This window comes from Zeus faber (genome assembly GCF_960531495.2).
Source record: "Zeus faber genome assembly, chromosome: 22".
Classification (NCBI taxonomy): Eukaryota; Metazoa; Chordata; class Actinopteri; order Zeiformes; family Zeidae; genus Zeus; species Zeus faber.
In genome coordinates, this window is record NC_137209.1 from 21,606,316 (window position 1) to 21,632,248 (window position 25,933).

Below are 25,933 nucleotides of genomic sequence, written 5' to 3' on the forward strand. Positions count from 1 at the left end.
ATATGATGTAATATTCTCTAATCTGATCTAAAATCATATTTTCTAATCTAATATTTTCTAATCAAATCAAATCTTATATTTTCTTATATAATCAAATATTTTCGAATCTAATATTTTCTAATATAATCTAATATGTTGTAATCTAACCTAATGGTCTAATATAATCAAATATTTTCTAATCTAATATGATGAAATATTTTATAATCTGATCTAAACCAATATTTTCTAATCTAATCAAATATGTTCTAATCTAATACTTTCTAATATTTTCTAATATAATCTATAATCTATATAATCTTTTCTAATCAAATCTGGTTTAATGACATCATGGCTGGTTCAAAGCAATGGTTCAAAACACTATAAATATAATTCATTTTACACAGACATCTACTTTGACTTCATCTACTTTACTTGCTTTCATTGTTAATTTTTTTTATGGATACAAATAAAAAGTAATTCAAAGCATTTTTTGAAATAACAAAACTGTGGATTGATCTATTGATAAAGTCCTAATCAATGATTGATTGGATAAATTCATAAATGACTATGATAGATATGAATTAAAATCTGCCTCTGCATGAAAAGGCACAACAGAGACACTTGATGAAGCCTCATGGATTCTGTTCTATCAGGACAATGGACATGACAAATACTTTCAATTAAAATTAAAATTATGTTCAATAGCAAATACTAATAGACTTGGAGTTAAAACGGCAATGTGCTACTTTCACTAGTCGTGCTGCGTGGGGGTATTAGAACTTTTACTAGAAGTAAAAATGGTCCGAGTACCTCTTCCACCCCCAGTTACAGTCAATGTGCAGATTTAAAGCGACATTTCACTCAAATCACCATGGGGGTCGTGAGGAAACGTCTCGGCCGCAGGATTTCAGTAACAGTTTATGATCAGGAACATTATTCATTATTATTCTCAAGACTTTGATCGAGGATAAAACGTTTTTTGGGGTTTTTTTTAGCAGGTGGGGACAGTTGACAATCACTGATTTCAATCCGCAACGCTCACCCGAAGACACGTTTACCCGAAAATGTCTCAAGATAGTCAATAAATATTATTGTTTCAAAAGAAGGCAAAAGTTCACATGCACGACTCTCCAAACACTCACACACTCAACGTCCAACAGAGTTGAGAAGTAGAACACGTTACTTTTTGGGATGAAAACCCAGCGCCCGGAGTTTTGGGTGAGTTTGCTTATGCAAAATGCAAAATACAATGTCATACTGCAGGCAACACACAACATACATACATGTCATACTGCAGGCAACACACAACATACATACATGTCATACTGCAGGCAACACACAACATACATACATGTCATACTGCAGGCAACACACAACATACATACATGTTATACTGCAGGCAACACACAACATACATACATGTCATACTGCAGGCAACACACAACATACATACATGTCCTGTTGCAGGCAACACACAACATACATACATGTCATACTGCAAACAACACACAACATACATACATGTCCTGTTGCAGGCAACATACAACAAACATACATGTCATGTTGCAGGCAACACACAACATACATGCATGTCATGCTGCAGGCAACACACAACAAACATACATGTCCTGTTGCAGGCAACATACAACATACATGCATGTCATGTTGCAGGCAACACACAACATACATACATGTCATACTGCAAACAATACACAACATACATACATGTCCTGTTGCAGGCAACATACAACAAACATACATGTCATGTTGCAGGCAACACACAACATACATGCATGTCATGTTGCAGGCAACATACAACAAACATACATGTCATGTTGCAGGCAACACACAACATACATACATGTCATGTTGCAGGCAACACACAACATACATACATGTCATGTTGCAGGCAACATACAACATACATACATGTCATGTTGCAGGCAACATACAACATACATGCATGTCATGTTGCAGGCAACATACAACATACATACATGTCCTGTTGCAGGCAACACACAACATACATGCATGTCATGTTGCAGGCAACACACAACATACATACATGTCATGTTGCAGGCAACACACAACATACATGCATGTCATGTTGCAGGCAACATACAACAAACATACATGTCATGTTGCAGGCAACACACAACATACATACATGTCATGTTGCAGGCAACATACAACAAACATACATGCAATCTGTATGTTTCTGCACGTGTTCCTACCCGGTGCAGAGCCTGCAGCGTCCACTCGGGATGAGATGGTTTCCACTCTTTCTTCCTCCATCATTCTTCTGCTTCTTCTCGGCTTGGATGTGTACTTTCCGCCCTCCTTCCACGAGGAAACCTCCACCACCACCACCTCCACCTCCCGCCCCTGCGCGCGCGCGCGCCAAAGTTTCACGCACCCGTTGCGCGTGCACGGCTAGTGCTGGAAAGCCTCTCGGGAGCGAGCGTTGATGGATCTGGTTGGAAACGCGCTCAATATATTTGTAGTTGTCCATAGATGGTGTTATTCATCTATCTATCCACCCATCCTTCCATCCATGTATCTAAAGTGTTTAGTGTTATCCATCTGTAGTTTTATCCATCAATTTAGTGTATTCCATCCATCGTGTAATTCATCTATCTATAGTGTTATCCATCTATCTATAGTGTTATTCATCTATCTATAGTGTTATCCATCCATCGTGTAATTCATCTATCTATAGTGTTATTCATCTATCTATAGTGTTATTCATCTATCTATAGTGTTATTCATCTATCTATAGTGTTATCCATCTATCTATAGTGTTATCCATCTATCTATAGTGTTATCCATCTATCTATAGTGTTATCCATCTATCTATAGTGTTATTCATCTATCTATAGTGTTATTCATCTATCTATAGTGTTATCCATCTATCTATAGTGTTATCCATCTATCTATAGTGTTATCCATCTATCTATAGTGTTATTCATCTATCTATAGTGTTATCCATCCATCGTGTAATTCATCTATCTATAGTGTTATCCATCTATCTATAGTGTTATCCATCCATCGTGTAATTCATCTATCTATAGTGTTATCCATCTATCTATAGTGTTATTCATCTATCTATAGTGTTATCCATCTATCTATAGTGTTATTCATCTATCTATAGTGTTATCCATCTATCTATAGTGTTATCCATCTATCTATAGTGTTATCCATCTATCTATAGTGTTATCCATCTATCTATAGTGTTATTCATCTATCTATAGTGTTATTCATCTATCTATAGTGTTATCCATCTATTGACAGTGTTATCAATCTATCTATAGTGTCGTCCATCATCATCATTATCCATCTAAATGCTCCATCAATCTAAATGACTGGAAGCAGGAATGAAAGCAAGTCGCTGATAAAAGGAAAGAAAGAAAAGAAACCTGACGACATCAGACGTCTCAGCCAGTGAAGATCAGCAGATATTTAGAGAATAGAACGTTATGCAAACAACAAAATGACCAAAACAAAAACATCCTGAGCTGCGTTTCTGTTCTTTTGTCTGTTCTTTTTATTTTGAATTTTCTCTCCGATCCACACAGAGCAGCATAATTGAAAGTGAAATCACCCCAAAAGAAACAAAAATGAAAAAAGGAAAAGTCTGCGCGGATGAAAGGACATCCCAGAATAATTCCATCTCAGCCAATCAAGGAGGTGAAGTGACACTTGCTTTGGAAGAGTTTTGAAATGGAGTGTCACCAAAAATACCTCCGGGAATATAGTTTAATGTCTGCTGATTTAAAAAATAAATAAAATAAAATAAAAGTAAAAAGAAGAGGCAGCTTCAAATTAGTTTCTATCTAAAAATAGACGCAAGGTTTTTGAGAGGTGGTCGGTGGCGTTGCAGCGGGAGAGGAAAACTCTCACTGTTCAGAATCAGAAATACTTTAATAATCCCAGGGGGAAATTACTTGAACAGTGACAGTATGACAGTATATTTCACCCCGATCTGACTGATTGAGATTTTCGTGGTAATATGCAGTTTGACAAGGTGGAACACGCGTGAATCTGATTTCAGTCCACATGTCCACTTGAGAAAGGACGATTTCTCGTTACGCCTTAAATGAAGAGCTACCCAGACGTACAGGTGCTAAAAGGTCGTTGGGATGACGGAAAAACTCAGTCGGACGAAGGGAAAGCGCATTCGGGCAAAAGAAAAAAAAAAAACCCAATTCGACTAAGGGAAAACTAAATTGGACATAGGAAAAACCCAACTGGACGAAGGTAAAACCCAGTTAGATGAAGAGAAAACCCAGTTGGACAAATGAAAACCTCGTATGGACAAAGGGAAAACCACTGGCCGCTTTAGACATGCAGAACATTTCAATGTCCGGTTTTATTTTCCGAAAACACATAACTGAATTGACACCGCCGCCATTATTCCAGGATCACTCTCCCGGTGACTGTGTGGGCAAAGGCGAGGCCATCTAATGAAAGCACGACCCGCCCCTCTATCCATACATAATTCAACGGTCTTATTACGGTTTGTCATATCCGCGACCGCGGCGCAATACATCACCGCCCGGGTGAATTACGCTTTTTATTCATACGCCGTTGATGGGAAACCACGGCAAAACAGGGGCGAGCCGTCTCCCTTCACTGGGGGCGGGCGGGTCGGCGGGTGACAGTCATTGACAGCGGTTCAATCGGACGACGTTTCCTGGATATTTTTTTTCCCCATCGTGACCTTCGGAGACCTTGGCTGAGAATGACCGGCGGGACGTGGGAGAGAAGAAAAAAAAATAAAAAAACGGGGTCATTTGTTATTCGTTTGCACGGGGATGGCTGCTGGGGCGGGGCTGTATTTTGGGCTCCACGGTTAAGCTGCTAAAATGCCCAAACACATGACATTTTTGTACCTCGAAAAAAAAAAGATTAGAGGTGGATTTTGTGTCTTTTAGGGTGTTCGGGGCGGTCGATATGGGAAAAAAAAATAATGTACTTGTGGGGCAGAACCATTCTCGCCCCAAAAAAATTCTCCATTGCCTTAGAGCGTTGGGTGCTCAACCTGGGGTCCGGGGACCATTTCGGGGATCCTACAAGTGGTTCCAGGGTGTCTCAAGCAGATGATTATGAGCGTTATAAGCAAGCAAAATGTAGCTTCTCTGCCGGATACTTAAAATTATGCTGAATTACTGATTAATTTATTAGACCTTGGTTTACTTAGCAAATTTGTGGTTTCCTACAAAACGGAATATAATTTAGAATTTTTGATTTGGTTTTGGAAGATTTCACAGATTTCACAAATTTTGATTTCTGACAAAAAGGCAATAATTTGAGAGTATTTGAGAGTATTTATCCCAAAACGCAGCATTACTTTTCCAAAAAAAGCTGAATTTTTAAGACGTTGACATGCCGATTTCATATGTGTATGAGTATTAACCCCAGTTATGCAGCATTAGTATTCCTAGAAATGTTCAATTTATTGGACATCGACTCAGCAAATAAGTGGTTTCTCACCAAAGAAGAAGTAACCTGTAGACTCTCGGGTATTTTCCTCGAAAACACTGAATTTATTGGACGTTGACTTGAAAAACGTGCGGTTTCCCCATCAAAAAGGGAGGAAACCTGCATCCAAGCATTCACCAGCAGGTATCGCTCCGTTGTCGGATCACGTTGTCGTTTCCAGCACCGGCGGCGCTCTCAAGCTGTGAACAGACGAAGACGGAAGGATGACGGAGGAGGAGCGGGAGACAGCCGACGATGGAGGGATGAGGGAGGTGAAGGCAACTCGACTAATTATCGTTTCCCTCCCGGAGGCGGCTGCCTAGTCAGGGCCCGGGAAATTTGCGGGACCCCCGTCAGATTTGGGAAGACGCAAAACCCCAGACCTACCGAGGCCCCCGAGCCAGGAGCCGGCTGCAATTACCGCGCGGACTCACCTGGCGGGTCGTGGTGGGGGAACGGGGCCACGGGGCCACCCGCAGGTCCACGACAAACCCCCAATTTGTCGGATAAGTGCCGTCAGCCGGAGGCGGGTCCTTGAAAAACCAGCGGCCGGGTCTCAACCTCTCCACGTCGCTTCCCAAAGACCGTCAACGGTTTCAAAAGAAGACGACTCCCAAGTTTTCAGGGTGAATGATGAACTTTTGGTTTTATTATTTTGGGCAGAACGAACTACAAGGACACACACCAAAAAAAAAAAAAAAAAAGGGGGGGGGGGGGGCACAGAGGCCACGCAGTCTCAAAGTGTAAAAACAAAACTCCAAAACAGTCGGGGTCGTTTGGAATTAAAGTAATATAAAAATAGACCATTTACAAAAAAAAAAAAAAAAGATATCTACATCGACAGTTGAGTGACATATTCTGGAAATAATGTTTCCGATTTGTCCAAAACTTAGTTTCAGACGATCAAAACAAATCACAGGAAACAAAATGTACAACCTGAAATCGGTTCAAACACGGTACAAAACAAAACGTCATTTCACAGTTGAGTCGGCGTCGGGTCTTTGGCGCAAGTCTTTGGAAACGCTCGCTACACGGTAGTTTCGTGTTTCCATAACCCCGTCTTGACGCCGGCGGCCATGTTGTCGGCGCCGAGCAACAGCATGGTCTGGCCGCTGTCCTTGGCCGAGCCGTTCTGCGTCACCAGGTTCAGCCCGTACGACTTGGCTTGGCCTTCCAGGTCCGAGCTGCCGGACGGATTCACCGCAAAACCTTCTTTACTGGAGCCCGACTTCTCGGCCGTCCCCGTCCCTCCCCCTCCCTCCTCCACCGACCCGCCGCCGCCGCCGCCCTTGTCGGCGTAGCGCGGTCGTCGCGGCAGGCTGGTGCTGTCGCTGCTGTCGGGCTGCAGCTGGCTCTGGTGCCGCTCGCGGTACGCCATGTAAGCCGCCCGCCGGCTGTTGCGCGCCGCCAGGTCGCTGTGGTGGTGCCGCCTGTGGGGGGCGCTCTGCACGCTGCCCTCCACGCTGGTAGGCACGTCGTAAGCGTACTCGCGCAGCACGGTGAGCCGGCTGGCGCGGTGGGCGCGCACCCGGTTCTTGTGGTGCCTCGCCAAGTGTCCGTTGGCGGAGGCGGGGATCACCAGGTTGCCGCAGCCGCCATTGTTGACGGGGCGGAACTGCACCTCGACAGGTGCCACGTGCATTTTGATTTCATTGTCCAGCGAGTGTTCGGTCAGGCTGTTGTCCAAAATGGCCGTACTGTTCGCCGCTGCCGGGAGCGGCGGCGTGGGCTTGCACTGGGCGGCCTCGGCATGAAGGTTTGTCAGCTTGCTGCCCTGTGCCGAGTTGCGAACGCTGGCGGCGCTTTTGTTGGTGCAGGAGGAGTCGGCGCTGCTCTGGCCGCATTTGGACGCCTCGCCGTTGCCCCGGCCGAACGACCCTGCCGCGGACGGAGTGGCCGCCGCGCCCTCCGGCGTGGGCAGCAGCGCGTCCTCCTGGGCGAAGTAGGCCGGCCTCCCCGAGCAGCAGGCCTGCGACCAGAAGCGCCGCACGTCCTGCCTGTTGACGCAGTGGTGCGCCACCATGAAGGCCGCCAGCGCCAGCGCCGCCACGCCAAACAGGCAGGTGAAGGCCAGGTCCACCGGGTGGCGCTGGGACACCGCCAAGGCGCCAAACACCCACAGGGCGGCGTACAGCCCCAGGGCCCCTGCCGCGCCCGCCAGCTGGGCCGCGAAGGTGTGTTCGTTCTCCAGGGCCGACAGGCTGACGGCGGCGTGGGCGGCCGAGGCCTCGTGCGGCGCGAGGCGCGGGGCCAGGGGGTGCGAGTGCGAGTGGCCGTCGGCGGCCTCGCCGGCGACCGCCGCCAGGCGCTGCTGCTCCTCGCTGAGCTCCTTCAGCTCGTAGCGACGCTCCGGGTGGCGGCGCAGCTGCAGCAGGATGCTGAGAAAGTACACACAGTCCACGAAGACGATGAAGCCCACGGGGCCGTAGAACGCCCCGATGCTCGGCTCCCACGCCATCCAGCAGCTGGGGAGGGGGAGTGTTAAGATTGCCAATATTAGCCCATTGGTGTAATATAACAAAATCAATTAAGATTAAAGTGGTGATCCATAAGATTTATTTGTTAAAAAAAATCCTATATTTCTAACTTTTCTTTTTGCTGGAACTTTATAAGTAACAGCCGCTCCCTTTCTAATGGACGTTTCCAACGGATCTAATTCCATTCGAAATGATGGATCATCATCATCAGTTTAGCAGTAATTATCAATCCTTATTAGAAGTCCCATCAGCAAAGTCCCAAATACTCGATTTACAACAAGGCAGCTGAAGCCGGTACTACTTACTAGGGCGCGGTGGCTCGGCTGCCGTAGTTCTTGATGTTGGCGGCGGCAGTGATGCCGCAGACGATGATAGGAATCCCTCCGCCGATCAAGTAGAACCTTTTGGACAGAAGGAAAGGGGAAAAAAAATGGTCGAAAACTCGTCAAAGTCGAAAGCGACTCGCGGAACTGGCGTCGGGTGAGGATGAGCCCGCCTCCCAAATCGCCCCGTCAGTTTCGATCCTTAGCTTCCGTGCGTTTTCTTTTTTTCCATGTTTTCTTTACCGAACCAATGCCAATCGGAAAAGCTCAAGTGTGCTGACACCCGGTGGCGAGACGGAGCAACGCACCTTCCAAAACCCGCGAAACAAATAAAAAACATTTTCAACGTGATCTTTATTAATTAAAATATAATATCTTAATAAAATGTTTTATAAAATTACGATTTCAATAACAAATCAAGGGGGACTCACAATTTTTCAATGATCAATCATCATTTTTCAATGATCATCAATTCCTGTTCTGTTTCCAAGGGCTTTTCAAGCGCTTCAGCACAAAAGGGGCTATTTTCAAGGTGTCTCAGTACATTTCTGAGGACGAATTCAAGCACTTTAAGCAACCCCAGGCACCCTGGTATTAATATTATTGTTGTTGTACCTGAGCATGGGTCGTGGAGGGGGCGGAGGCTCGTCCAGCTCCTCGTAGCGTTTGGCTTTTCGGGTCAGCTGCTTGTAGATGTTCCGAGCCGTCACCCCCACCCACAGCGAGGTGGCCAGGGTGGAGTAGTGCAGCAGGATGCCCACCTGGTCAAACAAATGATTTGTCACATAACGCATCACTATATAGAATCACGTTTTCATTCTATTTTATCGTTTTACATGTTTGTTTGTTTTAACACATTTTTCACAAAACATATTTCCATTCAGAATATGAATCTCAATATATTTTGTGTAATTTCTTCAAAACAAGTATATATATATATATATATATATATATATAAAAAATAAAAAATAAATAGAAACTATAAAATAATAATTTCACACTGGACTCCCTGACCTAAGCAATTTGTATTCTATTCATCTGTAAGTAAAATTAATAAAAGAATAAAGTCACACAAGAAGCATCTTTCTTACAAGTCAGGGCATCAAGTTCTCTAATGTTTTTTATGTTTTGCTCCCGACTGGTGGTGGAACCCTGCGGTGTCCCCCTGTGGCCAGCGGGGAGTGGAGTTGTACTCACGGCCTGGCAGACGCTGGCGTAGCGCGTCTGGTTGACGCCGCCGATGAAGACGGCGCAGGTGAGGAAGATGTGGAGGCAGAGGTTCACCAGCATGTGCCACAACTTCCGGCTCACGCGCACCGACCTGCACACACCGGCGTGGAGGCATTTAGGAGCTTTTAACATAAATGTTTGAATGCAAATGAAAGAATTTTGAAATGATTATCAATGAATCAATTAAACAATGAATTAATGTATAGTATTTACATTATTCATGATTAAAACACTTAAGAAATATATGCAAAGTGGACGATCCTTCCTGTGTGTGAGTGTGAATTTGTTGTTACAGAGGTTTTCTGTTTGTACTGTACGGACTATTTGAATGTGTTTTTTGTTCGTTTTTAGGTTTATTTTATCAAACCAAATCGTTTCTATTTTTTTTGTTTATTTTTAGGTTTATTATATTATGTATTTATATAGTATATGTTTATTATAAAGTTTATTGTCGAAAAAAAAAAAAGATTAAAGCAAGGTTCTCTCGTTCCTCGTCAGTGACCAAAGAAGTAAAACGAAAGGTTTGTACAATAATAAAGTCATCATCTTTCAATTAAAAGGTTTAAACTTTTTTTTTTTTTTTTTTTACTTGAAATAATAAATATTTAAGGTGCATTAGCCCTTTAAAGGTGCCGTGTGGAGAATTCCGTGGCATCTAGCGGTGAGTAAGTTCATACGTATGTTTTAATTTGTGTATAATCCCATGAAAATAACAATTGTGTTTCGTGACCTTAGAATGAGCCCTTCATTGCTACACAGGGAGCGGGTACGCTTCACCGGGGCTGCCATGTTGCACCGCCATGTTCCCACGGTAGCCCAGAGCGGACAAACCAAACGCTGGCTCTAAAGGGCACCTTCCCCATTTGTCGCGAGTTTCGCGGCCGCCATGTTGCACCGCCAGGGGGCGGGGTATTCAGTTGGTTGCGATCTGCAACCTCACCGCGAGAGGCCACTGAATTCTGCACACTGCACCTCCAACTCGGTGCTCTTACAACAAATGAGATATGCTGCCCCCTACTGGTCACGCAAGGAATCGCAGTGGATCAACATCTCTTTCCCCCTCCTATTCTTTGGTATTGTTTGGGGATCGCTACGGGACCCGAGGTCATCCGGACGTTTTTAAACAATAACCAGCCCCGTGCTCACGCTGAAAACAATATCTCATTGAATTTGTCTCCCTACCGGTGGTGGTAGATGTAGCTGATGGCCACGGTGAGCAGGCAGAGCAGGAGGACGATGGCAGAGGCATAGATGACTGGGTGGAGCGGTTGGATGGAGGGCAAGAAGTACTCCACGCTGCTCGGATCCTGACGGAGAGACGCAGCGTATTACAATGAACATGACAATCCGGACGATTCGAACTTGACGAGAGTCATTGTAAAGTACTTTAAACTCTGCCATCTTGAAAACCAGCGGTCAACGCAACCAGAGACACACACACACACACACACACACACACACACACACACACACACACACACACACACACACACACACACACACACAGACACACAGACACACACACACACACACACACACACAGTGGTAATCTGTCATATGATTTTGTCTAAACAGTATTTTAGACCATATTTTAAATATTTTTTATATATATTTTAATTCTTCAACAGCCGTGTGATGTCTTGGCGTTATGCACGTGATCCTTTCGATGCTGTTTTACATTGTTGCAGACGGGGTCCGCCACAAGAATGCAAACAAGTGCATTAAGTAAAAAGCAGCCATGGTGCATTTGATAAACCAGTGTAGCTAGTTTATCCAATTCACAACACAACATACCACCACCTCCGCCTTTTTGTGTGAAAACATGTAAATCCAGCATTTGTGTTTTATTTTGCATCCACAGAATGTATTTTAAAGTGGTAATCCGTCACATTAATTTGTTCGGATTAAAATAAACTTTAAAGGAAAAACTTTATAGGAGACAGCCATTCAGTGTATTTGCATTATACATGTGAGCCACTATATTCGGTTCACATTGTCGCTGGGTGACCCCGCCACCATAAACCAGCTGTGGTCAGAAACACTGTCTATATGGATGGACATTCACAAAAATGATTTGTTTATTTTTCTTGATATTTTCTAGGATTATTGCCAAATTTAAATTCTTTTTTTTTTTTGTAAATTTTTAGATTTCTATCCTTCTCTTGTACTATATCTATCTATCTATCATGTCATGTAATGCGATCATCCATCCAAATATTTAACTATTTATCCATTCATTCCCCCATCCCTCTTCCTCGCCATAAGCAGGGTGTAGCTTTAGGTTTCCATCCATGCACCCTCCCATCCATCCATCCACCCATCCATCTATCCATCCACTCTCCCATCCCTCCATCTATCCATCCAGCCCCCCCTCTCACCATGAGCAGGGCGTAGTTCCCCAGGGCGTCGCAGCAGATGGTGGTGTGGTTGTCGTGGTGTTCCAGGATCCGGCAGCCCTCCCCGCTCCAGCCTCCCTGCCCCCCGCCCAGGCTGCCGTTCCAGCGCGCCGCCACGGCGTCCGAGCCGCGGGACAGCCGGCGCAGCGTCACGTTGACGGGGCTCCGCAGGCCCAGCAGCGGCCAGCCGTCTGGACGGGACAACAGAGAGACCCCAAAAGAAGAGGAGGGAGAGGAGGTTGGTCAACCGGTGTCATGGCGGTACAGGGGTCTTTGGCCCCCTGGTGGTCGTATGAGAAAGTCCAGCGGGTTGGAGGGAATTTATTATTATTTTCTATTTAAATGAAATGTAATTAAATAAATGTATACTACATTTACATTACGTTTATATTTTTTGGCTTGAAATTGAATATACACGTATACAGTATTGTGGCGGACCAAGGGGCGTGGCCAAGCCGCGGCTGCACACTGCAGCGTGGCTCCCTTTCCCGCGGCCACACAGCTGGGGGCTTTCTTAATGTTTTTCTGTCTTGCAGAGATGGATCAGCGCACGGGCTCAGCCGTCAGCCGACCAGGAGCCAGATCCGAACGTCATTCCTCCTGCGCCCGACTCATTATGGATTAATTATTTATCCTTTTGGCCAGAGCCTTTTTGTTTAGAATTATTAATAAAGAGCCTCGCCATGTTGGCAATCCACCGCCAGAAAGACTCTCTCTCCCCACACACACACACACACACACACACACACACACAGATCTACTACTACTACTACTCCCCACTTTTATAATAATATACATATTTTTCCTCCGACAAAATATTTATACTTCAACTCAACAGTAATTGTTGAAGTTTTTTGCTGTTATTTTTTAATATATTGCATATTTATATTTTTTTTACCTAGTGTATATCATCTTACTCCTGTAATTACTTCACAAATCTCACTGAGCTGCTGTCACACTCAAGTTCACATCACGGGGAATTAATAAAGTACTAATAAAGATCCACGCAGAGGTGGAGCTAAAACATGGAAACAGGATTGTTCAACTTTCTGAAAGCCTCCCCCATCTCACCGATCTTGGCCATGATGACGGGCGTGGCCACGCTGCGCCTCTTCCCGCCGTCGGCCAGCAGGGTGGAGTTCCCGGTGGAGGGGAAGAACTTGCCGTTGCGGAAGGCCAGCAGGTGGAGCTTGTAGGGGGGGTCGTCGCCGCCCGGGCCCGGGAGGGGCGGCGGGAGGGGCTGGGGGAGGGAGGGGTCGGAGAGGAGAGAGGGAGGGAGCTGCAGGGAGGCGTCCACTACGGTGCTCTGCAGGGGACAAACAACAACAACGTGTTAGTGACGTACTGTTCTTACCCAGCACTTTATGTACATTTTGGTGATCTTCCTTGGCCAATTAAAAAAAATAATTAAGATTTGACGTCCATCTATGGCGGCCTGTCTGTTTAAATATACCAGAAAACGATGGGACGCTGAGAACTAGTCAACTGGGAATCTCTCGCATGAACAGGAAGTCACCAAAATCAATCTTATTTTGCAGAATCATCACTTTACTTCGCCTTAAGTAGTGTGGTACTAAGGCTCATTGTAGTGGTATTTATATGGAAAAAAAAATCTATATTTAGGGTCAAATCACAGTCGATAAAAAAAAAGTGAATCATCACACAAATATCATGAGATTATTACGATTATGTTAATGGTTTGACAGCCCCAGTGTAAACAGCTCCGAGGGCAGGGTATTGGCCGGACTGTAGGTTTACTCCTCAATGTTCAGCGGACCTTATGGAGGAGGCTGGAGAAGGCGCTGGTGGTGTTGCACTTGAAGGTGAGCTGGCGGTCCTGGCCCGGCGTGCGCTCGGGGCTGGGCCTCTGGAACAGGACGCAGGCCATGCCCGCCCAGTCGCTGGGCCGCACCCAGTGGGCCTCCAGGGCGATGTTGGGGGACGTCTGCAACACAGAGCTCACAGGCTAGTACCCAAATATTGAGAGGATTGGTCACAAAGTGTTTCAGATAATTAGAAGTTACTTCAATGTGACGGAAGCTGGAATTTTTTTTTTGTTTTTATTATATATATCTACATTTAAAAAATCTTTCTTTATTTATAGTAAACTGGATTTTCGGGTGAGAGTGGTTCAAATAAGAAACGTTTGGTGCATTGGTACAGAATTTTTTTAAATATACTTTCTTATTAATATTTTTTACATATTTCTTAAAAAAAAAGATGGCACATAAAAAAGATGGCACATATTGGGCTCACAATCAAACACAGTATGTTGTATAAGCGTTACTCCTTGGTAACTTCTGCTTATAGGTGTACACCCCCCGCGGGGCATTAATGAAGCAGCATCATAAAATCTTAAAACGTTCCAACGTGAAGCTGGCCGGTTTGTTCCAGTGTTTTGCGGTGCACTGACCAGGGAGAAGGCCTGGGCGGCCACCAGGCGGTGGGTGGCGATCCTCTGCAGACAGGCCACCACCCGGGAGCAGGCCCTGGCCTCGCGCTGGGCCATCCAGAGGACGCGCTCGTCCGCCAGCATCAGGTTGCTGGCCATGCTCAGCATCACCTCGCCCAGCTGGAGGGGGGAGGGGGGAGAAAGGGGAGGAAAGATGGAGGTAAGCAAAAGCATTCAGTGGGTTGGGCGTCTAAAATGTATAGGTATGGGATAACGTCGAGCTAGTTCAAGTTCAAGTTCAAGTTCAAGAGATTATTTGTCACATACACACACATACGGTCGTACATATATGCAGTGAAATGTCATGACACCCGGTGATTACGCACAATAAGCTCTATAAGCTCGAAAAATACGGAAAATTCTCAAATGTGCGTAATCGACACGCAGTGCTCGCACAGGCGGCCGCAAGGGGCGGCGCCACAATCGCGATTCTGGGTTCTATAATTATTTAATATAATTCATTGTCTGTGTTGTATTAAATATAAATCTGAATCCTATCCTGGATCCTTCAGATACTTGGCATCCTGGTGAAAGAGGAACAAGCAGAGGACAATTTTGTCTCGTGAACGCAATCAACTGTTCCAGAAATGTTTTTTAATATGTAAATTGACAAACGTGGGAGCTAGCTGGTTGTTATCGTAAGATGAGGGTCTTGTATCACTCTGAAGGGGGTTCATTTGCGATAGTGACCGGCTGGATGTATGTTATCCCGCTTATTACACAGTTACTTCCAAAAATGTATACATTGAGATGGAATATTGATTTGAAAAATATAACACCACACTGCTTAAAAAAAAATTCTCTCTACATATGACGAACGTATTTACTGTTATTAATGTGAACTTGGACATATCCACATTCATGTCTTCAAGTCGTCCGTCAGAATGTACATTCGGCCGAAACGAGGGACGTGTATACAGGCGGAGAAGTGGTTGCCTGTGGCAACGGTTATCAACAGATAAGTGGTCACTAGAGTATTCCACAGAGCCACATGACAACATGACGGCGTTTGAGAGTTAAATGTAATTTTTTGAAGACAAGTTTCAACAGAATTTTAAGACAAATCATCTGTTTTGTTCAATAAGGTATGATGGGGAAAAGCACGTCTCTGGGCTCTCTTTTCTTTTCAAAAACTTCACAAACCACTTTTCAATCACTCAAGGAGAAAAGCCTTGTAGAAAAAAAAACCCCAAAAAACTTTTTCAGATCGGTATTTTTCGCCGACACTCACGTCCTTGAATTTGTCGGCGAACTTGCTGAACTTCTCGATCATCTCGGCCACGAAGATGACGTCCATCTTGTCGGAGAAGTTGGCGGCGTCCACGGTGCAGACGAGCAGCCGCCGCGCTCGGGTCATCACGGTGGACACGTTCAGAGGCATCTGGGAGACATGGCCAGAAACAGGATTTAATATTTATCGCAATATAATATCGATTTTGTGATTGAAATATTCCGGCATAATTACATGTTGTATTTAAGGATTAGGGACGGAATCTGATATAAATTGGGCCTGTGGGCGATACATCGATATAATGCTGATATTGTGATATGAAACGAGATATCGTGTGGGTTATTGTAGTATCGCCATAAACAGTAGTTAAATAAATGATCGTTATCAATTTTATACATGTAATACATTTAAATGTATAAATACTTTACATCGTGAATAAATCTTAAAAAATAACCTTCACCGACCTGGTTGATGACGTAGAGGAACCTGGTGACGTCCTTCTGGTACTGGCAACGGGCGTAGTCTTCCTCCGCCCACAGGCCGCCGCGGTCGCAGCGCCGCCACGCCCGCTGCTCCTCCGCAGGGCTGCTTGAGTAGCTGCCCGACGACGTCCTGCACGGCAGGTAGGCCGTGATGCCGGCCAGCGTGCGGGGCCACCTGGGAGGAGGTGACGTCGAAGTTAGGGGCCGTCGTGACAGTATTGACACAATTCCATTTCTATTCAATGCCAGTGGGTTTCATTAACATGGTAAATAAAGGTTTATATGGATAAAGCAAATGGAAAATGAGCTGGAGAATATGAGAATAATAAGTGAAGAACAACAAAAATAATTATATACAGTGGGACCTTGAGTTAAATTCATTCCCTGACAGAGCTCGTAAGTCAATCTGCTCGTAGAGCAATTCAATTTCGCCCATTGAAATAAATTGAAATGCCATTAATCCCTTCCAGCCCCCAAAAACCACCCCAATTTTTTTTTTGTTACGTGTTTTTAAATAAGAAAAATGTATTTATATAGAACAAATATTGTATAAAAACATAATAAAACACAATAAAAGACAATGTGTAGATCCCTCTTCTCTTCTGCCTTCTCACAGATGAAACCCTCCGTCACGCTATCTCCTGCGAGCTGCTTCTCCGTCAACCACACCAACAGCAGATTCTCCATCTTTTCATGGACGGCGGTCCGCAGCGTAGACATTATTTTAACGCCCTTGGCTGGCGTAGTACCCTTTTATCATCTCCTTCCGCTTTAGTACGGTACATATGGTAGAAGTACTACGCTCGTACTGCCTCGCCAATTCCATCACACGCACACCTCGCTCATGTTTTCCTATTATTTTGCGCTTTAGGTCAATGGACATCATCCGCTTCTTCTTCTCGGCGCTTACTTTTTTCGGACCCATGGTTCGGGATGTGGCCGCGTTCGCTCGCCACGCCACCTGGCTGCGGCACCTGAAGCTCGGGCCCCGTAACTCACATTTTTGCTTGCAAATCCATACAAAAAAAAATTTGACGGAACGACAGCTCGTATGTTAGTGCGCTCGTAACTAAAGGTACCACTGTACACACACACACACACACACACACACACACACACACACACACACACACACACACACACACACACACACACACACACACACACACACACACACACACACACACACACACACACACAAATAATTAAAGGCAGGTCGTGAAAGTTTTCACTATCGATAACACCCGGCTCCTACACGTCAGCTATTTGTAAACATGGTGTAACATGTGAAAAGTATATGAAAATGAATTAAGGACAAATAAGTTTAGTTCATAAAAAAAATCTCTAAAATAGCCCCAATCAAATTTATTATTTCCAAAAATAAGAATAATTAAGAAAAAACAGCCCCGGATCTATTCATCTGTCATTCCAAACATGCATTAAAGCTCACAAAATAATATGATATCGTTGATCAAAAACACTTGATTCGTTTTGGGTCCGTCTGACCAGCAATTTGCACCCCCATTGCTCCCTTTACTGGAGAGGAAGCGATTGTGTGTCCCATTCCTCTAAATAAAGCAAATAAAAACATTGTGCTGTTAATAACGATGTTTATTATTTTACTCAATTTCCTTATTGAGCCAAACAAAAAAGCACCGTGCTTAACAGGGACCCTCTCGCAGTCACTCTCTGTTTCTCTCTTGTTTTTCTGCTCACCACAATCGTACAGAGTGGTTAGCTGAGTTACCGTGGTCTTCCTGTCAGCTCCAACAGGTCTGGCCATTCTCCATTGACCTCTGAACTGCCGCTCACTGGAGCTTTTCGCACCATTGTGGGTAAACTCTCAAGACTATTGTGCGCGAAAATCCCACGAAATCAGCAGTTACAGAAATACTCAAATCGGCCCGTCTGGCCCCAACAATCATGCCACGGTGGAAAACACCCAGACCACACTTGTTCCCCGTTCTGATGGTTGATGTGCACATTAACTTAAGCTGCTGACCCGTACGTGTATGGTTTTATGTATCGCACTGCTGCCACACGATTGGGCTGACTAGATAATTGCATGAATAAGTAGGTGTATAGGTGTTCCTCAAAGTTCTCAGTGAGTGTCTATAGAAGGAAATGAGCACCTAAAATACTTTACTTGAACAAAAAGGTGTTTGTTCTTTCATGGCGTCGTTTTTACACACGTCATCGTCTGAGCTAATCTGCAAATTCTGCAGAAACAATGAGTAACAAATCTTAACTCACTAATTGTGAACTTGGCACTTGGAGCTAGTTATATTTATTATTGTTTTTTAGGTTTACTGTATATTGCCAATTATTTTTCTATTTTTATTTTATTATTATCACTATTGTCTATTTTTGATGAACAAAGTTTCATTCTATCCATCTTCAAATATCAAACACAACAGTGACAAAAGCTTCTCAGACTGCTTTGTAATGCTCATATCTGTCCACAAGGGGGGGCCAGAGCACCAGAGCAGCAACAACAAAAACAAATAGTGTATCCTTTAAATTATAGTCCATGTAAAGCAACTATGTGTGTGTGACAGTGTGTGTGTGTGTGCATGTGTGCGTGTGTGCGTGTGCGCGCACAGACCTGAACTCGCCCTTGTTGTTGGTGACTCTCTCCGGGGCGCAGTAGCGGGCGGAGCTCTCCAGCACCAGGATGTGCACGGTGCGGGTGGTGTTGCCGCGGCTGGTGCGGACGCGGCACTCCCAGGTCCCCGTGGAGCCGGGCTGGATGTTGGAGATGGTCAGCGCGCTGGAGGGGGAGGAGGAAGACGAGGAGGAGGAGGAGGACCAGGAAGTAGAAGAAGAAGAAGAGCAACATGGAGGACAAAGATGAATACGAGGTGCAGGGACATCAACTTCAACATTGGAAAACAAACTTTGGAGGACAAACTTTTAAAAAGCACACAAATGAGTCAAAAAGACCAAATCAATGTAAAAGACAGTTAAACAAATAACGAAATAAAATAAAAAAAACAAAAATATGAAAAACACAAGATGAGTATTGTAATGACTTAGACTTTAGAGACTCCTAATTTAGAAATAATATCGTCCTAATTGAGACCTATTTATCCATTGTTATTCCTGTTGGGTCATTGTTTACATATTGATTCCTCCTTCACAGTACATCCATCTGCACCCACAGCCAGACCAGAAACCATACTGCCCACGAATGCACTGACGCAGCCTTTCAGAAATATCCTACATGTGTTCTATGCACAGGATAAATTCAACTGTTTCTCTTCTTTTTTTTTTTTGTTTGACTATGAGCACAGGCACAATAACTTGTTGTTATGAAAAGTACCCGCTCGGGATTTGCAAAACTCTCTAATATTCGCGGTCGATTAATCGGTGGGCGCTAAGAGCGAATTATCGATTATTCGGTCGTGGCGACAGGATCAGAAATAAGAAACACCTGCTGAGTGGGAAATGCGGTAGATCTTCCTGTTGACGGCGGAAAACAACCGAGGTCTTCAAATTATGGAACGGACCATTAAAAAAAAACAAAAAAAAAAAACAACAACAATAAATACCCCGACACATTTTTTCTTCAATATATTGCCGAGCCGACACGATATTTACTGCGTCTGAACCGACCCGAAAATTTTAATTGCTCCCAAAATGCTGTTCTCCTAGACCGTCAACTTCGGATGAAATGACTTCCTCTAAAACACGACTTGTTTTTTTCAGTGGAAACTATCCACACACTCAATACGATTGGTGCCATCACCAACGACCAATCGATCAATCAGATATTCAAACACCTCCCCTGTGCCTGCACACGCGGGTTTTCCCCACACAATTTTCCCCAACAACCCCAAAGTTGAAAGCCGCGGCACGGCGTTACCTGGCGATGAGGGAGCAGTTGTGCACCATGCTCTTCTGGATGGCGATGCCCTGCGCGGCGTCGGGCTCCACCATGCGGCCGTCCTGGTACCACAGCACCTGCATGTCCTCGGCCACGAAGGACGCCTGGCACTGGAAGGGCAGGCTGTCACCCTGGAAGACCACCTGGCGCTGGGACGGCGTCAGCTGGAAGGAGGGCAGCTCCAGCGGGGCGTCTGGAGTGGAGGGGGCGGAAAGGAGGTTGTATGTCGAAAACAACATAAGAAAACCTCAAGGAAATACGTCAGGTAGAGGTCATATCAGGACTGACAACACCAAGCTGATGTAAGGTCTTGGAGAGAGTCCCTAAAACAAAAATCAGACTTTATTTTATACCCATAGTCGCAATAGTGACCGATACTGCAACTTAGCCCATGTTCTGTATATTCGGCTATTTTTGTTTTTTATTCGGATATTTTTGTGACTTTATTGGGCTATTTTGTTTTTTTTTGTACATTCAACTATTTCTGTGTTTCATTTGGCCATCTTCTTGTGTGCTTGGCCATCTCTGTGGATTTGGCTATATTTGTGCCTTTGTTAAGCTATTTTCTTGTTTTAATTTGGCTATATTTTTGTATATTTGGCATTTTTATGTTTTTATTTGGCTATATATTTGTATATTTATCCATTTTCTTGCTATAATTGACTACTTTTATATTTTTGCCTATTTTCTTTCCAGGCTTTTTTTTTTATGCCTATTGTAATTTACCGTAGTGCATCAAGGGGACAACAGCGTTTCGTTCCGCCGGCCTCTTCACGCTCCGTCTGTGTCGTGTATTTCGGAACCTACTCAAACTGATAAGACACGAGCGGGGGCGCTTATCTCCATGTGTCATTGCACAAGGCCCTGTTCCCCAAACACTGATATTCTATTGCTGTAATTCAAGGAGGGTTCTCTATTTCTCAACCCAGGCCTCATTGTTATATTAAAATATTATAAAATATTTGTTCCCATCGCTTATAACTGCTCACAGCAACAACCTCGCTCGACGCTTTACTGTTGAGAAACCGTGGTTCAATGCAATCAGGACTCAAAACTGGAGGACTTAAAAACTGGTTCTTAAGTCGTTTTTTAAAGTTTTAAAAAGTTTCATTTGTAAAGAAAAAAGTACAAATAATTCTCCTTGTTTTAAGAGCGCACATCCGAAATATGTCATCCGAAACATTAATACCCAGCCAATCAGATTACAGCATCATATTGGGAAGCCACGCCCGCCTGTTGAGCTGAGTTTGCTTTAAATTAACCTTCTACAATAAAAAAAAAACAACAAAAAAAAAACCACGTTGAGTGTTTTCTTATGCCGTGTTTCATGGTTTGTAGATTAAAAAAAAACCTGGGGTCGAGGTTTTTCGGCCCTTACCGCAGGTGAGGAGGTCGGGCTTGGTGGAGGTGATGAGCTGGCCCTGCAGCGAGCGAGGGTACGAGCACCTGGTCTCCTTCACCACCATGTTCCTCTCCCTGATCCAGCGTAGCAGCCACAGCAGGCTGCAGTCGCACAGCAGGTAGGGCGTCTGGAACTCCCTGGAGAAGCGCCGCCGTCAGCAGTGTGTCAAGGGTGTTAAGTTCAGGGGCAATAATGTCGAGCCAGGCGGTCATTACGGCAAAGTAAGCCCCAGACAGAGTGATCAGGGTGTTGTCACTCTCGCACCACGCTGAAGGGGGTTATATTGCAACAATGACCTGCTGGGTTTCGAAAGTTGAGATGGCAGTCAATCGCTTGATTGTTTCACCCCATGATTTAATTAAATGAGAAATAATAATATTTCTCCCACACCTTGATTGGACCCCACACCGACGTGTTGTACTTACAGCGTCTTCAACGACACCAAACTGTCAAAGGTCCCCTGAGCCAACGAAGAGAAAATGTTCCCTGAAAGATTCCTGGAAAGAAGGAAATAAAGAGTAATAATAATAACAATAATAATAATAATAATGAGCTCGGCCAGAATGGACGTCAGATATTTACAATCGATATTCCGAGACCAAATGGAGCACAAACACAGACAGCCCATCACAAGACTATGACATTGTAATCAGTTTGGCTTCAAAATTTGACTCTTTTATGATTATTGCCTTCACTCTTAAGTACTGTATTGGCATTGACCTCTGGAATGCCCCGTTACGGATGAGATTGATATCCTGACAATATATCTTCAAGGTTGGAAAAAATACCAAATGACTGTTTTAAAGATGTACTTCATTCGTTTTGTTTTTCCAAACAATCCTGGCCTTTTTGAAGCAGGCATTTTAATTTCATTCAACTTAAGTGGAGTGAACAGGTGTTCCTCCATTATCTGCCTGGTTTTAGGAACAGGCCTGAGGAGACCTGTGCTGCTTTTGAACTTGAAGGTCTCGTTTTTGCGATCACCGGCAGTCCACCCAAGTCACGGCAGAACCTTTCAAAACCGATCCGGTGTTGAAGGCACTGCTTCAGCCGTACAATGGAGCAGCCGCGGTTGCCGGAATGGACATGCATAGGGTTGGGATTTGGCAATACCGGAGTTTTACCCCCCCCCCATTCCCTTAAGGGGGACATAGCCCCTCCCGCCGCCCCCCCGCCCCCTGCCAAACGTCTAAATAAGGAAATAATGTGAGGAACTCACAGTCTGACCAGGCTCTTCAGTCCCCTGAAGATGTCCACGTTGAGACAACCGATGCGGTTGTTGGACAAATCCCTGTAAAACCAAAGGAAAGAAAAACAAAGACACCGTCTGGTCATCTGGTCAATTTCTCCTCGTTGACTTCACCTGGGATGGGACCACCATCAATTAGGGGCCCGGCATTAGGCCCTTGACAGTTTGTGCTGAATAATATCATGTTTTACAGCATTAAAAAAAAAAACCTGCTAGTTTACAAGAGATGTAGAGCTTCAGTCCACGGGGTCGACGTCTGACAGGGCCCTGGACGGCACAGCTTGGGGAGGGGGGGGGGGGGGGGGGGGGGTTGGCAGCGAGACAGGTTTGGCCTTTGTCAGATTTACAGCCTCTTCTTGAGGAGCGATTCACTCCCGATTCCAGGAAAGCGGAGTAACAACTCCGGGAGGTGATTAATCGCCGCTGATTGATGTCAAACAAGTCAAAAAAAAAAAAAAAAAAGAAGAAGAGAAAAAGTGTGCGGTTGCTCCCGCCGGAGAGGACGCGGCGGCGCGTCTCTGGCAAACATCAGGCGGGCGGGCGTCTTTCGGATTTTTCCGGGGCATTTTTCGCGGGGAGAGAGACGGTGACTGGAGCGCCGAACGCCGACAGACCGATCCTGTCGCTGTGAGTTATTACTATGAGCAGAGTGCAAACATTTAGGCATATATCTGGCTGGAGCAGCGGCGGTAATTCAACGCCGGGCTAAATAGACATAACCGTGGGCTCCGGAATAGCCGGTTTCTTTTTAAACAGCGTGTCAGGGCGGAATAAATCAGGGGAAGAGGGATGGAAAAAGAATGAAGGAAAAAAAAATAAAAAATAAAATAGAAAAGGCAGATTAACAGGCTGGAGGCTGGAGTCACAGGTTGTGAGGACCTGTGGAGGGTCCCAGAAACAAAAACCTTGGAAATGATCCATCTTCATGGACTGGACTTTTGCCACTTCACTTTAGGTACGACTTGCCTTTGTAGTTACAAACAATTCAGCATAATAATATATTACTATATATTAAATATGTTATGTTATTTATTCATATTTACATTATTGCATTTTTATTTAAATAGTAATTTGCGCTCAAAATAATTGCCAATGCATGTCACACGTCCAGCCGAGGAGCAAAAAATTCCGTGAATATCGGAACGTCAGCTCATTCGCCCCAACCCAGCTACTGGAAACGTTCCAGTGATTGCGACTTTTCTAACGCTGGCTCAAAATCTCCTGTGATGCTGGGACAGAAACATGTGATCGGACAGAACATTTCGACAAAAATGGTGGCTATCAGGCGGTTATAATATATATGTATATATGTATGAAAGTATGTATATATTTATTTGTCACATACATATATATACTTTCATACATATATGCAGTTATTACATTTCACTGCATATATGTATGAAAGTATGAATATGTATGTGACGAATAAACCTCTTGAATCTTGAATCTCGAATCTATAATAATAACTATGACAGCTCTTGTAGGTCGTATATTTATATCGGGAAAACCTCCTGTAGGATTATCGGTCAGCAGGATGGTAGGGTTACATTTAATTATACTGCATTTTTGGGATTATGCAGCAATATGGAGGAACCCAAAGGTCAAATCCACACGGATGGTGGAATGGAGGCGTTTTTTCATGTCGCTGGCTCAGCGACCGACTGGGGGGCCGGGGAGAAGTCACCGGAACCCCATCGCCGAGCCCGGATCCGGACTCGCCCGACACAAAGGGATACCTGTCCAACGGCCGCGAGGCGCACGCTGCCTAACGCGCTCAAATCCGAGCGCTCTGTCTAATTACTGCTGTTGCGCCCTTAAAGGTGGCGCCTGGGGAATTTGCTGGATGAGGCAATTAGTTGCACTTGAAACTGGAGAAAGATCCGGCTTTTGTGGCCCTGCCAAGTATATAAGAATAAATGGGGGGGGGGTGTAGAGGTGTTAATTGTTATTTTCCATATGGCCTAGAACCGCACACTGGAGAAAGGGGCGTGGTTCTACCTGTTATGATCAACACCTCTCCCCACTTGGTCATAATATCCACATTACCAATGATTAATTCTCAAATATTTCCAAAGTTAACACCGAAATATTGATAAATACTTTGAATTCATCAATGAATCGAAATCCGACAAGGGAGGATTCTGGAGAAACTGCGGAAAAAGAATCGGAGAACATTCATTCACTCATTTCTCGATTCGTCCAAATCAAAACTGAGTCGCTTCGGCCACGGCTCAACTGAACATCCAGCGTTCTGGTCCCAGTGCGTAAGCAAGGCTCAACGAAACGGCTCCGGTCGCCGTGACGGATATGAGGAGCGAATGCAAAAATAGCCCAATGTGATTAGGCCCGGTCGCCGACTGTTCAGCTGTCGGCGGAATGTGGGCCAACGAGGGCAGAAGAAGCCGACGGAATCCATCCGGGAAATGGATATGTGTACATTCACTCAGCGGCGCCTCCACGGCCTCGAATGCTGGGAGGGGAGGTCCGAGAGGGGTTACGGGTTAGACTCATGTTGCCCCACGGGGCCTCAGCCGGCAGCAAACCCTACACCTCCGCCTCCCAGCCGTCTCTGATGAAGCCCCAGACAAACCGGGACACGCAGGCTCCGTCCCAGAGGCCCCAGCTTGGATTTCAGCCCCGATGCCAAAGACGAAGGGCGGCTCCGTGGGCGCAGATGCCTGCGGAAGGGATTTTATCTCTACTTGGGGTTGACTGTGTTGTTGGGCTTTGACAAACTGCAATACCCACACTTTGTTTGGAAGTTATGCAACTTTGAATGAACCGGCCATTACAGCCCCAAAAACATGCGTTTCGACAAACGCGGAGGTCTTCCATTGCAGATTATTTAATTTTTTTTATGGATTTAAATGCAATCCATGTATCGGCGGCGGAGCACCTGTAGAACGAGGATACCCTCAAAGAAGGTTCTACGATTTTTCGGCGGCAGCGATAATTCCTGGACACCTGATACGCGTTGCCAAAATTTGTGTTGTGTGTCAACATCATGGTAACAAATACCACCAGGGCGTGATCGTGGGGAAAATTTACATGGCCCGTGAAACCACCAGAAAGTTCTATACTGCCCAAGGACTTTGTTTACCACATATCGTTGGTAATGCACGTCAGGTTGCACTGAAGAGTTGGCAGAAACTCATTCATTCATTCATTCACTCATCATGCATAAAAAGTTTATATCAATGTAGTCATCGTCAGCCCCATACACCACTGTCTTGTTCCCATGCAAGCGTGAGTTAGGATCCTGTTTGTCCACTGCCAAGCCTCGCCTGTTTCATCCTTAAAATCCCGCTTGCGTCCCCGCAAATGTCAAATTTCAAAATGAAAGCA

General features: G+C 44.8%; 1 protein-coding gene across 1 annotated transcript in view; it reads right to left on the minus strand.

Annotated features, from left to right (window-relative positions):
• Window positions 1-6,176: 6,176 nt before the first annotated feature.
• adgra3 (adhesion G protein-coupled receptor A3) overlaps window positions 6,177-25,933 on the minus strand; it is a 41,215-nt gene continuing 21,458 nt past the window's right edge. Inside the window, exons 4-19 of the mRNA XM_080023640.1 lie at window positions 22,559-22,630; window positions 21,765-21,836; window positions 21,316-21,476; window positions 19,917-20,130; window positions 18,657-18,821; window positions 16,034-16,226; window positions 15,570-15,719; window positions 14,300-14,458; window positions 13,664-13,831; window positions 12,958-13,192; window positions 11,869-12,077; window positions 10,673-10,797; window positions 9,458-9,581; window positions 8,876-9,021; window positions 8,243-8,338; window positions 6,177-7,925 (exon numbers count right to left, since the gene is read on the minus strand). Coding sequence (XP_079879766.1) covers window positions 6,488-7,925; window positions 8,243-8,338; window positions 8,876-9,021; window positions 9,458-9,581; window positions 10,673-10,797; window positions 11,869-12,077; window positions 12,958-13,192; window positions 13,664-13,831; window positions 14,300-14,458; window positions 15,570-15,719; window positions 16,034-16,226; window positions 18,657-18,821; window positions 19,917-20,130; window positions 21,316-21,476; window positions 21,765-21,836; window positions 22,559-22,630 — 3,727 coding nt within the window. The 3' untranslated portion in view covers window positions 6,177-6,487. The remainder of the gene's footprint in view (window positions 7,926-8,242; window positions 8,339-8,875; window positions 9,022-9,457; window positions 9,582-10,672; window positions 10,798-11,868; window positions 12,078-12,957; window positions 13,193-13,663; window positions 13,832-14,299; window positions 14,459-15,569; window positions 15,720-16,033; window positions 16,227-18,656; window positions 18,822-19,916; window positions 20,131-21,315; window positions 21,477-21,764; window positions 21,837-22,558; window positions 22,631-25,933) is intronic.